Raw genomic sequence first — 15,914 nt, 5'->3', positions numbered from 1 at the left:
GTCTGCAAGGTAGAGCTGCCTCTGGTAACTCAAACATGCTCCCTTTTAGTGGCATCCTCCCTGGATAAGCAGGATTTTAGAGAACTATTCAAAGCAAACTGTTTGGAGGAGGAGGAGGAAGGTCTGCCTCAAGGAGTGCTAGAAGAGAGGCACTGCCAGGAAAGGAGATTTCTTGGGTCCCAGAAAAGACAGACTGATGTTGAAAAGATTGTGAAGATTATGCTGGACAAATAGCAAGGTCCTGATTCTCCCTTCCGGGCCAGGGAGCATCTCCTCCTCCTTGCTCCAGCTGCTCTGCCCTGGCTTGCTGACCACTATTTCTGTAAACTCCTTTCTTAAATATTTTCAGCATTTCTATGATTTCTCTCTTTTTCTCTCCCCTTCTAAAGGCTGCTCACTTTTCCTGACCCTTGTTGAAGGTCTTTGATCCCACATTTCAACTTTGTCCCTCTGATTTGTCTGTGGTCATTTACAGGATTCAGAACAGGGACCCACAGCAGCTCTTCCACAGTTACTGTCACCTTCTCTGCATTCCCATATTTTCCTACTCTGGTGATGGGGAACAGTTCACAATACACAGTAGATTCTGCTGCAGAAATCTATGGATAAAATGAAAATGCTCTTGAAAAGTGCTTCTATGGAAATAGGTTCCCCACACTGGTTTTGTTGCTATTAAATATATTTCTGTCAATGATTCATTCCCAATAATATGAAATAAAAAGCCAAAATTCTGATTATTATGTACCACTGATTTGTGGCTGACACACAAATTTAAAAAGATAAGGTGGGTTTTAAAGTACTAATTTTAAAAAAAGGAATTTAAAATCTTATAAAATTATTCCCCCAAATATAAAAATCTTGTCATTTTTTTCTGTTTCTGCAGGTGGCTGTGATTTCATGAAATTAGTTAATTAAAACCAGAATTCCCTCAGTTCAACTTCCTGTGCTTTTTGGTGACAGTTTACTGACTGCTGATACAAATCAAAGTGAAAACATAAAACTATGCATTTGCCTCTCTCCTGACTCCTTGAATAATTCTTCCTTTGGGGTAAAGCTTCCTTCACTAATTCTGTAAAACTTAGTTACAGTTATTATGTTGTTTTATTTTTAATCCCAAACAATGTATAGAGTGATGGTCATCTCATTGGAAGCCCATGGACTTCCATATCCATTTCTCCCTAAATATTAATCACAAAAAAGTATCAAAGGAAAATGTAAGAAATCCCTACAAGCAAAGATGTATCCTTTAACCTTATTTGAAAAATGTGTTTGAACTTTCCCCAGAGCTGAAAGTTGATGCTCAGCCTGAAAAGAGAGGCTTTCTCTAGAAATTCCTTCAGTTTTTCATTCCAAACCTTGCCACTGTTGAACATTCAAATATTCATTTTCTCCATAAAGTTTCTCTTCTGCAATCCTTTTCAGGTCAGACAGAACTTAAATCTTTAGTAAAAAAAGCAAATGTATAAGATCTTTCCTACCATGGCACCCAGGACTGTCCATCTACAGGCTCAGTTTTAAGTAGTGGTGACAATATGTTGAAGTCTGGATATTATTTCATAAACATCTCTGGTATAATCCTACACTAAGTCATCTCAGGGAAACCAACCCAATCTGTTAAATGGGATTATTGTGAAAACAAGCAGAACTGGACACTTCTCCTCCAGCAAGTAGGCTGGGATAGGCAAGAGATTGTGAGGGGACTTTGCTGGGCCAGCTGACCCCAACTGGCCAAAGGGCTTTTCCTTACAAACAATACAATGCCATAAGGTCATGGTCACCAGTAAAATCTGGGACAGAGAAAGGGAGATTTCTGTCTTCCAAGGTGGCTTCTGCTTGGAGAATGGCTGGTCTGCATGTGGGAGCTGGTGAGTGATTTCCTTTGCTTCATTTCTGTCTCTTTCCTTCACTTAATGAACTGTTTTTATCTCAACTCATATACATTCCCACTTCTGTTTTCCTTCTTTTCTCCCCCTGTCCTGTTGGTGATGGGAGTGTTTGTGTGGCTGCTGGCCAGGCTCAACCCACTACTTCCAGCAGAAATGTTAGAGTATGGTCAGATATGGCGAATATAAAGATAAAACTTTTCATGGCAAATCTTTAGTTGGATTTTGTATGAATGAGAGGATACAGGAAATTCATCACTGTTATTGCTAGCAAATCCCAGGATTCTGGGATCTACCATGATACCCCTGGGCCCTGGTTATCTTACAGTCTGATAACACTGGAGAGGGGGAATCAAATTGTCCTGTAGACACTGCTGGTTTTATCTTCATCCTGACTGAGACCTGGCATAAGAATTTTACTTTCCTCCTATCAAACCCTTGCCTGCTAGTGATCATTTCCTTTCATCAACACCATTCTTTCTGTTTATCTTTTTCTCTGCCTCCCCAAAATAGGATGGTTGTCATAATTTTCAAACTCAGTAGGAACATTTTCAAATGTGGATTTTCCCTTGTAATGGACATTACATCAAAACATAGGGCAATTAGGGATACATTTTAAGTGCTTTCCTTTCAATTTCCTGCTGCTTAAATATTTGAGAGAATTTCACCAAGAGTTGTCCCAATAGAGAACTGAAGACTGACATCATATTTTAGGATTTAATGTTATAACAAAGAGCCAGGATTTAATTAACCTTCTTGCTCTTTGGGAGACCTGAGACACAGGATCCAGCTCCTCAGAAAACCACTGCTGATTCTCTTGCAGTTACTGAGCTCATTAATCTCTGTGATATGGTTCTTAAGGGTACAACTATATTTTATTTTGATCAAGTTAAAAGTGCCAATTTTTTTTTTTCAATGAAATTTCTTCTCCTGCCTTGCGGAGCACATCATTTAAACAAACCAGTAACAGAAGAGGAGCAAGGAAAAAAAGAAGGAAATGGAAATCCAGGAGCAGAAAAAGGTGTGGGATATGCTGACTTCCTCTGTTTGCCTGACACGTGTGCCACTGGGTTGTGCATATAAAATATGACAGAACAGGACAATGAGAAATTTAACCCTTGGTTTACACTAACCACCACGCAATATACACAAACAGCACCTCTGAAACCAGTTTCTTCCTCTGAAACAATTCCCACCTTTCAAGTCAGACTTCATTCCTCCTCTAGGAGGAGGGAAAATTCCCAAAAACCACAGAAACTGCCCATGAAGCTAGCCTAACCCAAACTCAGCCAGGTAGTACTGCTGGGACTGCTTGGTGGCAGTGGCTCTTGGGTGCATAAATCTCTAAGTCATCAATAAGAAGAAACATCAGAGAAGAACAACTGCGCAAAATTTTGACAGGAGAAAATTTTGAATTCTGTATGGTAACTTACAAATCCTGTTGCAGAGAGAAGCTGTGAACTGAGGGAGAAATGACAAGGCTGCACAGTCAAAATTAAAGTTGGAAGAAGAGACACCAGCTCCTGCTAATGAGACAGTTAATGAAGTGCAGTTAAATCAAGTGAGTGTGATGTGGGTGTGGAAATATAATGAGTTTATGTGCGTCGTTTTGGGAGAGAGTCTGCTTTTCTGAGGTTGTTTTTCCTGCTAGAACCCTGTTCCTGTAAACTCCCACCCCAGAGTGTTGATGGTGTGCGCTATGGCCCTGCTCCATCAGCACACCTCTGCTCTGTGCAGAAGCCAGGCTGTGGAGTAGGGATCAAAAGAAAGGCTGCTGTGCCCCTCTGTCCACACCAACCTGAAATCCACAGGAAAATAATATGCACAGACTTGGAAACCAGGAAAACTCTTTCTGGTTTAATAATATACATGCAGTCTTTCCATCCAGTCATACAGATGCCTCCTAGATTAATCTGCTCCTTTATACTGTGCCTCAAAGTCAAGCTCCGTCCCAGAGGTGACCTACTTGGGCACTAAGCCTGTGGCTGGAATAGAAATGATAATGCTGATATGTAAAAGCATTTATACAGGCTCTGCATGGCCATGAACTACCTCAAATTCACCTCCTCTTCTCTTACTGACTCCTCATTCAAAGTGCATGCATAATTCTGCCCTGCTAATGTGGCAACAGAAAAGTTTCAGGCACCTGATACCCAGCAATCTGAAACGATAAAGAGAATTTGCTTGGCTAGAGACTGATTGGGAGGCAAGAATAAATTTTATCTTGCCATGCATGTGAGGTTGAAAAATTGGAGTGAACTGCAGCACCAGAGTGGCCTGGTGCCTGTAATGATTATGTTTTGTGGATACAAAATTAATATTCACTTAAGACAAGTACTGATTTCTAGTAGAGACAGAGAGTATTTTGGTGTAAAAGCAAGAGGAAAAGCAAAATTCCAGTTGCCCTTCAAGTGGTTCCTTTTTCCATTTCCCACATTCTCCCCAGAAGGAAAATTTCATCCATTCATTTCAAAATGCCAGGTAAAAGCACAACACTGTCAAAGTCTCAGTTTCCAAATGCTCGATTTTTTCTCTGTGCAGTTTGCTAGAAAAGATCTACTTTTCCCATTTGAGTCGATCTCACTTCCCTGTCAAACTGACTTTCAAGTATTTTCGTCAATTAAACACCTGAGACACAACGAAAAGTTGTTTTCTCTCGTCTTCTTGCCTATAATAATGTCTGTCTTGTTTTTTGGGAGAAGATAGTTTAGGAAAAAAACACAAATGGAGATGTACTTGCTTCACTTGCCATCAAAACCAGCAAGCAGGGCTAGGATGGGTTTTCTTTTGGTTGGTTGTTTTTGGGTTTTTTTTATGCTTGTTCTTAATAGAAACAACTATATTGCAACATAAAAACTAGAGAGGAAATTGAATTCTTTATCAAATTTATAGCGATTAAAATGTAAATCCCAATTAATTTATTTGCATTAGCTCTAATCTCTGAGAAAAGGGGACAAATTAATTTGACTTGAGTTTACCTGTCTCCCTACCTGTGCTGTTCAGGACCATTTGACAGATGCACAAAATTAATTACTTTGGAGCTTATTGGGAGGAATTTCTAATTTTTTATAAGTGCATAAAGAGCGTTTTTTCTTTTCTGTTTCAGTAAATAATTTTTGCCACACAGTCATCAGTTATTCTATAAAACACTGTTCAAGTGCTGACATTTTTAACATAAAATTGTACCATGATGTGTCTTGACTCTCACAGACCTAAAAAGTGTTCATGTCCTGCTGCTCACCTAAACCTGAAAATCAGGTAACACATTTTATTGTGCTATATTCTTAAAGTCTGACTGTGCCAAGGAAACAAACTTTTTTACAACCAAGCTGAAAGCAGATGTGCATCTGTGCAGATGTTGGTAAAATGTTCAAATAGGAAACAACCAATAATCCCCACAGTAAAATGGCAGAAATAAAACTGGGAGTATTCAGCAGTATTAAGGGATGAAATATATTACAAGGATGCTGTAATTATTTTTGAATTAACATTTTAAGTCCAGAAAAAAAAGGGTTAAGGTTCTACTGAAAGAATATTCTGAACAAATTGACTTCTGTAAATATTTGAACACCCAAATCACCTGAGCACAATGTCACTCTGCAATAAAGAGTTATGATTAATTCACAGATTACTTATAGTCCTACCTGAGGTTACATTTGGTTTTACACATAAATGCAGTGTTTTCCATTTTTTACCCCTTACGGTGGCTACTTTCAATATGCTCTTACAGATCTTACTTTTATTTGAGACAGTCAGTGAAAACCCTCTAAGTTTAGGATTCTTGATCCTGAAGAAACTGCAGATGACCAAGGTGAACAGTAATTTTACTTAAAAGAAAGGAACAGCATCTCAGTCTAAAGTAAAGCGCGGGTCAATTTTATGAATCTAGTACCACTAATTAACAACAGAAGTGTAATGGGGTGTTATTATCTCTATGCGTTTAAAACCCTTCATTATAAACCATTAAACTTCAAGGGCCGCATTCACTTATATATTTGAAGCCGGTGGAAAATATGATCCCTAATGCACTTACTCCCACTGAACTAGCCGGGAACAGCCACGGGAATGACACATCGGGCAGCTGCCCACGAAGTCCACCAAAGCCTCACAGATGTCCTGCAACGAATTTAAATCAGATTCATTTTAATAAAGAGCATCTCTTTTATGAGGAGAGCCTGCGGGAGCTGGGCTTGTTTAGTCTAGAGAAGGCTGAGAAAGGATCTCATCCATCCATATAAATATCTCCCAGGAGAGCGCCAAGAGGATGGTGCCAGACTCTTCAGTGGTGTCCAGCGACAGACAAGGAGCAATGGACATAAAGTAAAACACGAGACGTTTCACCCCTATACAAGGAGGAACTTCTTTCCTCTGAGGCTGGCAGAGCTCTGGAACAGCTGTCCAGGCAGGGTGTGGAGTCTCCCTGTCTGGAGACATTCCAAAGCCCCCTGGACGTATTCCTGTGTCTGGGTGACCTTGCCTGGGCAGGGGGATGGACTGAGCGATCTCCAGAGCTCCCTCCAGCCCCGACCATTCCGTGCCTCCCCCGTTCGTGCCGGCTGTCACCGCTCAGGGCGGCCCGGGAGGCTCTGACCCTCAGGCCCTCCCTCAGGGGCAGCCCCGCCCCGGGTCCCCGCGGCTGCCGGGGGCCGCAGGCCGGGACCCCCGCCCCGCACCCGGGCCGCGCTTCCCCTTCCTCCCTTCCTGCCTTCCCGGCCGCATTCCCCGTTTTCCGGGTTCCCCGGCGGCGGCGCTCCCCGGAAGCGGTAATGCCTGCCCGGTGATCCAGGAAGCGGATGAGCCTCTCCCGCCCGCCTTCCCCTCCGGAGCGGCGCTGCGGGGACGCGGGGAAGGGGGTGGGGGGAGGCGGGGGGGGGGGAGGCGGCGGCAGCACCACCCCCGGTCCGGCCCGGCCCGGCCCGGCCCGTCCCAGCCCCCCGGCGGTGTTTCCATGGCGCCGGGCGGGCGGGGGAGCCGGGGCTGACGACCCCGCCCGCTCATGGACCCCGCCGAGGAGGAGGAGGGCAGGGAGAAGCCCCCCGTGATCTACACCATGGAGAACAAGCCCATCGTGACCTGTGAGTGTCCGCTGCTGCCGGGACCGGGGTCCGGCCGGTGCCCCCTGAGGGCCCGGGGGGAGGCGGGAGGGGTTGGCTGCTTTTGGGGGGCTCCCGCAAAACAGAGCGCCTGCAAAGGGGATCTGATGGCGGGGTTTGCCTCTTCGCTGCTTCCCCCCCCTTTCTAATGTCAGTGGGCAAACTTGGGGTTGTTTCTGTAGTAAATAACAAACCGAGGTGCTCAGAGGTATTCAGGAGAGGGTGAAATATGAGAATAAATAGTGAACCCCAAACTTCCTGCCAGCGAGCTTTGTGTGGCTTTGCTGGTGCTGAGAGAAGTTGCGAGGAGGCTTCCTCTGCGGCGATCCCACTGATGCCTTCCCACTGACATTATAATTTAACTGCTGTGCTTTGGTTCCATCCCTGAGACAGTCTAGTTAAACCAAACGGGATCTCGTGCTTCCAGCAGTGAATTAGTTCTTTCAGGTATCAGGGACAGGCAGGTGGTCTTGATGTAAAACGTGAGCCCCCCAACTCTTACAGGTATGGAGGGGTGCACTCAAAGTTCACTTAAAACAAGCACGTGGATTAGGCTGGGCATTAGGAGGCATTTCTTTAACGGGAGAGGGGTCAAGCACTGGAAGAGGCTCCTTGGAGAGGTGTCTAAGTCTGTCCCAAGTCTGTCAGTGTCTAAGAGTTGTTAAGGACAGTGCCCTTAACGTGCTGCAACTTTTGGTCAGCCCTGAAGTGGTCATGCAGTTAGACCAGATGATCCTGGTAGGTTCCTTCTAACTGGAATAGTTTCTTTATTCTAACTACATCCAAAATGCTGTTAATAAAAAGGTAAAGTGAATGAGCTCAGCGTAGAGAATTCTGCTTTTTCTTTTTTAACAAAAGGTAGCCAGTGGCTGGTCTCAGTCAGGAGGATCTCTACTGATGATGTAACAAAATACATATTTGCACATTATCACTAGAACACTGGGAATGCTTTATATGCCTGTGAAATAGAAACTTGTTTCACAGTTCTGTGTTGTCTTTTTATGGAGTAAGCATTTATTGGTGATTAATGTCTTAGACCTTACTTAGAAAAAGTATCCAACTGTAACCTTGTAGCTGTGCAACTGTGGAACTCTGTGTGTATATATTTTCTCTAGACTGTTTTATAAATGTTCTTTTTTTTCTGTCTTAAACTTTTTTTCCTGTTTTTGAATGCAGTTCATGAGCTGAAGTGAACAGGATCTATACTGAATCTTCTCTACTCACCTATTTCAAGAATTTTGAAATCCGTTTCACTTTAAAGTCAGAAAAATGTGCATATCAGAAACATCTGTAGGATATAGTTTGCTGGTGTTAATGCTACTGTTCAGGCTGTGGAGACTTGCTTTTTAGATTTTCTGGCTTTATGTATATTCAGAATTGGAGAATCTCCATGTGTGTGGCAGGGGGACTTGGTGGTGCAGGTCAGTCTTATTTGAAAAGCAACATTTTAGTCTGTTGAAGTACACAAAGTTTTACCTCAGAGTAAAACCTTGGGTTTTTTGTTAGAAGGCGCTGAAAAGAACTCTGATCTCTTTGCACAAGGAAATTTTCAAAATTCCAAACACGGAATTTAACCAGATTTCAATCAAGCCCAGTTATCTGATATTGAAAGCAATATTAATTTTGTGTGGTGAGTGAGCATACATTATGGTTGTAAAATGTTTTGTTCTTATGCCCATCCAGTATGGTAGCAGCAGACTTACAAATGAGATGAGAGGTGGGCGTTACGTGTCATTTTTATGCCTCACACCTGGACCAAGGGAATAATTTCTAGTGCTCTGGACAAGCACAGCAGTAGTATCTTTACTGGTATGGGCTAGAGTGGCTTGGTCTGAGACAGCCTAATTCAGGAGTTAAAGTTAATTCAGCAAAAATGCTCAGAGATTACCTCTCTGGTGAATGTAGTAAGGATGACTTGCTACTTTTTAAACCAAAACATTTGCTTTCAATGGGGAATGCATTTTACTGTAACTGCTTTAGTTTCCTTTCCTCTCTGTTCAGAGAAATGGAGTACTTAGAGACTGTAGTATTTCAAATAAGTGCATTCACCAATAATGACTTACTTGAAGGAAAGCTCCTCTAAGCATTATATTGCCAGAGATTTACAGAGAGCTGAGGCTTGGCCTTCCAGGGAAAGAATTGACTTGGTGTTGGTTTGTTGCAAAACACATTGAAAGCCATGGTGTTGGAAACTGCTCAACAAACACAGTTTATCTTTTGTCTGTGGTTCCAGTTTCAGGCAGTTGGAGTTGTCTGGGATAAGTGTCCCACCCAGGAGGTGCAGGTTGGGGATAAAGAGATCTGTGAGGGGATGGCTGGGTTCTGATTATATGAAGCAAGAGTAAAGGTTAAGTGAGAGCGCTTTTCAGAGCATAAGTATTTGCTTTTGCTACAAGATTTAGATTAATCTCTGTCAGGTAAAATCCTGTATCATGAAATAACTCCTGCTAACTCTTAGGGTTTGTTCTTAATAAGAGAGAACTGAAGAGGGAGTTTTGTTCTTAGTGAAACTTCTTTTCAACACTGTGCATACCAGAGTTGTTTTGTAAACAAATGTTTTTACCTACCTGAAATAAATTTGACAGTGCTCTGAAAGGAATGCTTCTTTGGTAAAGAGAGTTATGCTTTCAAATTTATGACTTAGTCTCTATTGTAACAGTAGTTATTTGCTATATTGGCATAACCTTGAATTCAGCACTCTTTGTACAGGCTTAGGCCTATGGAAAAAATGGCAGGTTCCACCTGTCTTGGACATCTGATGCCAGTTGCAAATGCAGTTTTTATCAGTACTTTTTTGATGTTAGTGCAGTAACTTGATTATTTTGCCATCAGAAGCTGTGCATAGGTGAATTAGCCTTGTTTTTTATTGTCTTTGCATCACTGGAAGCACCTGTAGTTTTAACTGAAAGTTTTAAATTCATAGAATTCGGGAAGGCATGACAAACTTCTGGAGACTTTTTCTCTGGGCATGCAGGCAACCATATTTTCCAAGTGTGGGAAAAGTAGTATATTCACAGAAAGCTGCTGTTCTTTAATGTGTTTTCTCTTTTCTCAGTATGGCAGCACCCTTGAGTGTTGAATCACTCTTGTCAGGTAGGACTGAGTGCCATGATGACTCAATTCCAAATTAATTTGAGCCATATTTTTTACACTGTCAGTCTTACTAGATTGCAAAGCCACTGGGGATTTTCACTGTCCAGCTGTGGTTCTGCTCTCTCTGGCACTTTGTGAACTCTCAACTCAAGTTTGTAGCAATTTATCTCGTTGCTGCCAGACCTGGTAAACTTACAAAGTGTTTTGAGTCATCTTACAGCTTTCTCACTGCTGTAGAAGGATTATTTTTAGCATCATTAATTTTTTTGGTTTTTCTGCAGAGGCAAGTTGAGTGTTTGCATCGAACATCTTGAACTTGAGTAGTTTCTGGACAATGTTGACTTTACAAAATCTCTAAGCCAGTGTAGATTGCTTTCCTAGGAAACCCATTGTTGTTTCTTTCTCAAGAATCCTATTTGAAACTTTGAGGAAGTCTCTGGGGCTTCAATATATTGTTGTTGCACATATATATCAGCCAAAGAACTCATCCTTATGTAGCTGATTTGCACTTAAATTATTAGCCCTATTAATATGAAGAGAAGGCTGAAGACTAAAGACAATTCTGCTAAATTAAGTAATTAATAGGTTTTTCAGAGCTTTCCTGACAAGCTGTTCTTTAGTAATTGTCTTCATGCAGTTGTGGATATTGTCTACTGTCTGTTTATATTGTATGTTTGCATGTTTGCTCTCACTGTCAATAATCCCTCTTAGCACAATGGACTTTATATATAATCTTTGAAGAGAATGGCATGCAGAATTTTTATCTGGTCCTTGTTCAGAATGTGCTGTGATACAGCAAAAGAAGAACCATCAGCAAAAGCTTAGAATAGAAAGAATAGAAAATAGAAAGAATAAAAGAATAGAAAATGTTTGCAATTATCTACTGCAGGAACAGAAAGGCTAATAAAAGTAAGGGTTGGGAAAGTGAAGAATTTTGCATCTTTTTGTAGTGAAAAGAAATACTTGCAGTTAAGAATATTGTTCTGGGACTAGGGGAGCTTGATTCAAAAGTTATTCTGTTACTAGTAGATAGATATTATAAAAAAATATGCCAGCAAGAAGCGGGATGTAGCCCAAGTGATTAGAATGATTTGCTGCTAGTGAGACCATTTAACAACTATATCCTATAAATGCATTTTCCCTCTTCTCAACCAGAACTCCTGCCTGCATTGTAAGTCATCACTGTTGCGTAGTTGATACATTATTCTGTGCTTAAATATTTGATTACATATGTCATGAAAAAAGTGGCATATACTTGTTAGTTTTAACCTGTTTTACAGATTTAGAAGTGCAGTAGTAAAGTTTTGCTGAAAGGATTTTCTTCTAATAAATTAGGTACGGTTTTTATATAGCAATTTAGCTGTGTTGTGTTTTGGATTTTAGACGTCTTTTGAATATGAATTTGAGTTCGGATAGAGGAGGACCTTTAAAAGATATAACTATAAAAACCTCACCAAAACTTCAGGTAGATCCACTTCTTACAGGATAGTGATTTAAGAAAAAAGATTCATAGTAGAAATTTTTACTGATGGAAAAATAAGCAGGGTCAGAAAGGTTAGCTGTGAGTGATACTTGAGAATAAAATCCAAACAAAACTACACCAGTGTAGTCTTGGCCCTGTATTCTTTTAAAGGTATTCAAAGCCTTTTATCTTAGTTGACTGGGCTTGTCATTGGTATCAAAGGAAAATATTTGTCTTCTTTAGTCATCTGACCTCAGGAGTTTTTGTTTTAAACTGCCTGTGTAGTTAGTAGGTTAGGATAATTTCCTCTAGAGGAAAAAAAAATCACTGTGATATATTTAGATAATATAGTGACAAAGCCTCTAAGCATCTAAGAAGTTTGGAAACTGTTACGAAAAATATAGATTATTGGGAATTTTGGTGCTTTTAGGCTGGCATGAACCTAAAGAATGTCAATATTTTTTGGTTGTTCTTTGGTATTTATTAGACAGCTGCTACAAAAAGTACATGTTCCCTTTGGAACTCATAGTTAGGTGGTCATTCTGGTATTCATTGTTCCTGTACAAATTTAGAGTAGAACAAATGTCCTAGATAGGGGAAGAGGGAAGGGAGGAAGGCTGCACTGATTTGATCTACCAGAATGTCAGGAAGAAAGGGAAAAAAGAATCACAGAACTCTCGGGATTGGAAAAGAATTTAAAGATCATCCAGTTCCAAAGCCCTGCCATGGACAGGGACATCTTCCACTCTCCCAGGCTGCTCCAAGCCTGATCCAGCCTGGCCTTGGACACTTCCAGGGAAGGGGCAGCCACAGCTGCTCTGGGCAACCTGTGCCAGGGCCCCACCATCCCCACAGGGAAGAATTTTTTCCTGATATATAAATCTGCCTTCTTTCAGCTTAAGGCCACTTCCCCTTGCCCTGTCACTACATTTCCCTGCACAAAGCCCCTCTCCAGCTCTCTTGGAGCTCCTTTAGGTACTGGAAGGGGCTCTAAGGTCTCTTCTCCAGGCTGAACAATCCCAGCTCTCAGCCTCTGTCCGTAGCAGAGGTGCCCCAGCACACTGAGCACCTTCGTGTCCCTCTTCTGGTCCCATTCCAGCTGGTTTATGTCGTTCTCATGTTGGGGACCCCAGGGCTGGAGGCAGCTCTGCAGGTGGGGTCTCACCTGAGCAGGGCACAGGGGTAGAATCCCCCCTCCCCTGCTGCCCACGGTGTTTTGGATGCAGCCCAGGACACTTTTGGCTTTCTGGGCTGTCCGTGCACATGGCCTGGCCGTGCTGAGCTCCTCCTCAACCAACACCCCCAGTTCCTTCTCCTCAGGGCTGCTCTCGATCCATTCTCCACCCACAGCACTTGAAGTGTTTAGATAAGTGCCAAAGGCCCTACCTTTTGAACTTTGTCATGTGGAAAGAAAGGAAACAGGTGCTTTGTTCTTCTCTTTCTCCTGGGGCATTTTTTTTTACTATATCACTTGAACATTACTGCTTTCAGTTGTTGTGTGTTACCACTTCATGTACAGAAGCACCCTGTACTTGGTGTGGTATCACTAAAAGAGTTGCTGTGTTTTCTGTATTTATGGGGTTTCTGTTGACATCCAGATAGGGAATAGATTAATTTAGACATACATGGTTTAAACCATTCTTTAGCATGGTTTAAAAGCTGAGGTAGGTGCTCCAAGAGGTTATCAGACTGTAATGTTACTCCCTAGTTATCATCTCTATGGGATATTTTGGTCTTATTTGCCTGTTGGTTCTGGAAGATAAAAACCCTTCTCTAGAAGGCTTCTTGATTTTAATTATGATAGGGTTCCAGAATTACTTTTCCTTCCCATATATGCACATCCTTCCTTGGCCTTTTCAGTTGTGTCTGATAATCATTTACATTCTGGCCCCATTACTGACAGCCACAGAATGGTACTGACAGCCACAGAATGGTTTGGGTTGGGTCTTAGTGCTGAGACCAATCCACTGAAATGAATTTGCTGTGATACGGTTGAGTCATCAACTTTATTTTTTTTTGTTTTGTTTTTTTTTTTTAAACAAGCTCCTCACCAACTCGCAAAAAAATGACAAAAAATTCCACAAAAAAATCTTTGAAGCAATTCTTAGAGATTTGTGCAGAGTTTTTGGGTTTGCTCTAAGTTTGAATTCCAGGGCTACTTGGGATTTTGGAATGTTTCATTCTGAATTCATAGAATTCAGTTAGATACAGACAAAAATTCCTGTAGTGGTGTTGTTTGTATTTTCTCTGTTATTTCTTCTTTATTTTTCCTTTTTAAATATTTTGGAAAGTAGATCATAGATATCCCAACTACTGAGGCATCAGAGGAATATATATAGAGAAGAAAATCAGACTTCTGCCGTGCTTGAGGTCTCTTGAATCGTAGGAATCTTGCTCAACACCACTCCAGAAATAGTGATCTGCTGGGACTTTCTGTTCTGTTATTTGTGCAGGTCGTGCTCTTGTCTACTTGCTGTGAGGTGCTCCCCTCCCTCCCTGCAGCCCAGCAGCATCCAGTTCACAATTTATTGTGCATCTTGCAGTCTTGACAGCCCTTACCATTCCTTGCTGTACTTACTGCTCTCAGTGTTGGTCCCGTGTCAGTGCTGTGCTGGTGTTGCCTGCTGGTAGCTTCACTTTTAGTGTTCTTGGCTTGATCAGCTCACACGTGCTGATTACAGTAGGTCCAGGGTCCAGTTGAGCAGAACATGAAATGTTGCAGCCCTTTGGGTGTTGGAAATACGTGGTAGCAGCTTTGGTCTGTGTTCAAAGACAGCCAGTGTATTTCACATTGCAGGTCTCTTCTCACTTTTCTTCTAATCCTAGAGGGCTGCGTTTCCTTGATCATAAAACACGTTCTTATGTGTATTTGATATGCCCTCAAAACCAATGCAGGAGGAAAAGCTGACTGGTTTAAAATTAATATACCTGTTTTAAGCTGGTGTTGTGATGTGGCTGTCTGGAATAGCAGGGTGCTTACACATTATCCTTTAGTTCCTCTGTATTCAGTAGTAGTCTTTTTTACTTAAGATGTTGAATTCTGGAATATTTTTGTGGCATACATTTAACTTTTAGGTGCAGTGTAGAAAAAATACTTTGCTCTGCTTCGGAGATAAAATATGTGGCTTTCCAACGGACTTCAAGCTCACAGACTCTCATTTTGATGTGGTCATCGTGCTGCTGCTGCTAAGTCACTAAGCCATGTTTCACTCTCTGTGGGCAGTAATGAGTTGCAAATCAATAGAGTGTTCTGGGCTTGGCTCACAGAGGTGTAACTTGGTATAAACCAGCATTAACAATATGACTAACGCTTGTTTCAGTATTCATTCAGGGCATTTGTTTGTGGTCTTAAATAGCATTTGGTATGGTACACTTAATTCAGTCGGGATGAAGGTGAAGGATCAAGCATGAAGTACTTTCCTGGAGAAACAGAGCTAAAGTACTAATTGTTTATGTTTAGTGTTTTAGTTATTTGATAAAATTGCATTGTTGAATAATAGCTAATATGGTGAGGCATCAGAAGAACTATTTTTGTTTGTGTTGCACTTAATCAGACTTTTAAACTTTAATTTTTTAATACACTTTATTGTGTGGTGATAGAATTGTGTTAGTGCTGGTAATCAAAATACTATATGTGAGAATAAAAATATATATGAGAAAATGGAGGGAAGGAGAATGGACTAGAAAAGGATTTCTAAGATGAACTGAAGAATGCTAAAGGTGGAGGCAATGCCTGGCTTTGTGTGTATGTGAGATTGAGGGGTGGGAGGGAGAAGAAAGAATGTCAGGTACTTCTTCAACTGCAGCTTCCACTTCTACAGGAAGGTCAGAAGATCTTCCTCTTCTGGTGTGCAGAATGATTGTGAAAAGGAAAACCACCAGGAAATAGCAAAATTGCCTATAAGGCATTTAAAATTGTAATGTCTTGTCCTTGTCATATCCTCCCTGTACCTAAGAGAATTTAAGAATTGTTGTTGAAAGGTTACTGGTAATATATTTTTCTTCTTGTGGTAGACATTACATTTTGTCCTGACTTATATAGAGGTAGCTCCTGCAGTGGTGGTGTATTTAATGTAGTTGTTTGCGACCTGCACTGTTTTAACAGACCTCATGTTTCTGAAGACTTCAGTGTGGTAGACAGGGAGGTATTTTGTATTAACAACAGCCTCAGAAAATGAGGAGAGAGGAATCAGATCCAGTAAAACATGGAACATGTGCTAAACCAAATTTTGTCAGCGTAGGCCCAGCTACAGAAGGATGGGAACCTCTCTCTACTCAGTCTTCCTCTTTTAGAAGTCTGGAGTATATGTTTTTTTTAACCAATGACTCCAGTTAAGGAGTTGCTTATTTTTTTTTTTTTTTGGAGTTGAACCAGCTTTATGA

The 15,914-nt window shown here is 41.4% G+C and overlaps 1 protein-coding gene across 1 annotated transcript in view; it reads left to right on the top strand.

The window, feature by feature from the left end:
• Positions 1–6,812: 6,812 nt before the first annotated feature.
• Positions 6,813–15,914, top strand: part of TRAPPC10 (trafficking protein particle complex subunit 10) — a 37,795-nt gene continuing 28,693 nt past the window's right edge. Inside the window, exon 1 of the mRNA XM_014876805.2 lies at positions 6,813–6,958. Coding sequence (XP_014732291.1) covers positions 6,880–6,958 — 79 coding nt within the window. The 5' untranslated portion in view covers positions 6,813–6,879. The remainder of the gene's footprint in view (positions 6,959–15,914) is intronic.

The sequence above is a fragment of the Sturnus vulgaris genome, chromosome 2 (genome assembly GCF_052056855.1).
Source record: "Sturnus vulgaris isolate bStuVul1 chromosome 2, bStuVul1.hap1, whole genome shotgun sequence".
Taxonomy (NCBI): domain Eukaryota; kingdom Metazoa; phylum Chordata; class Aves; order Passeriformes; family Sturnidae; genus Sturnus; species Sturnus vulgaris.
This window is presented reverse-complemented; position numbering and strand designations above follow the sequence as displayed.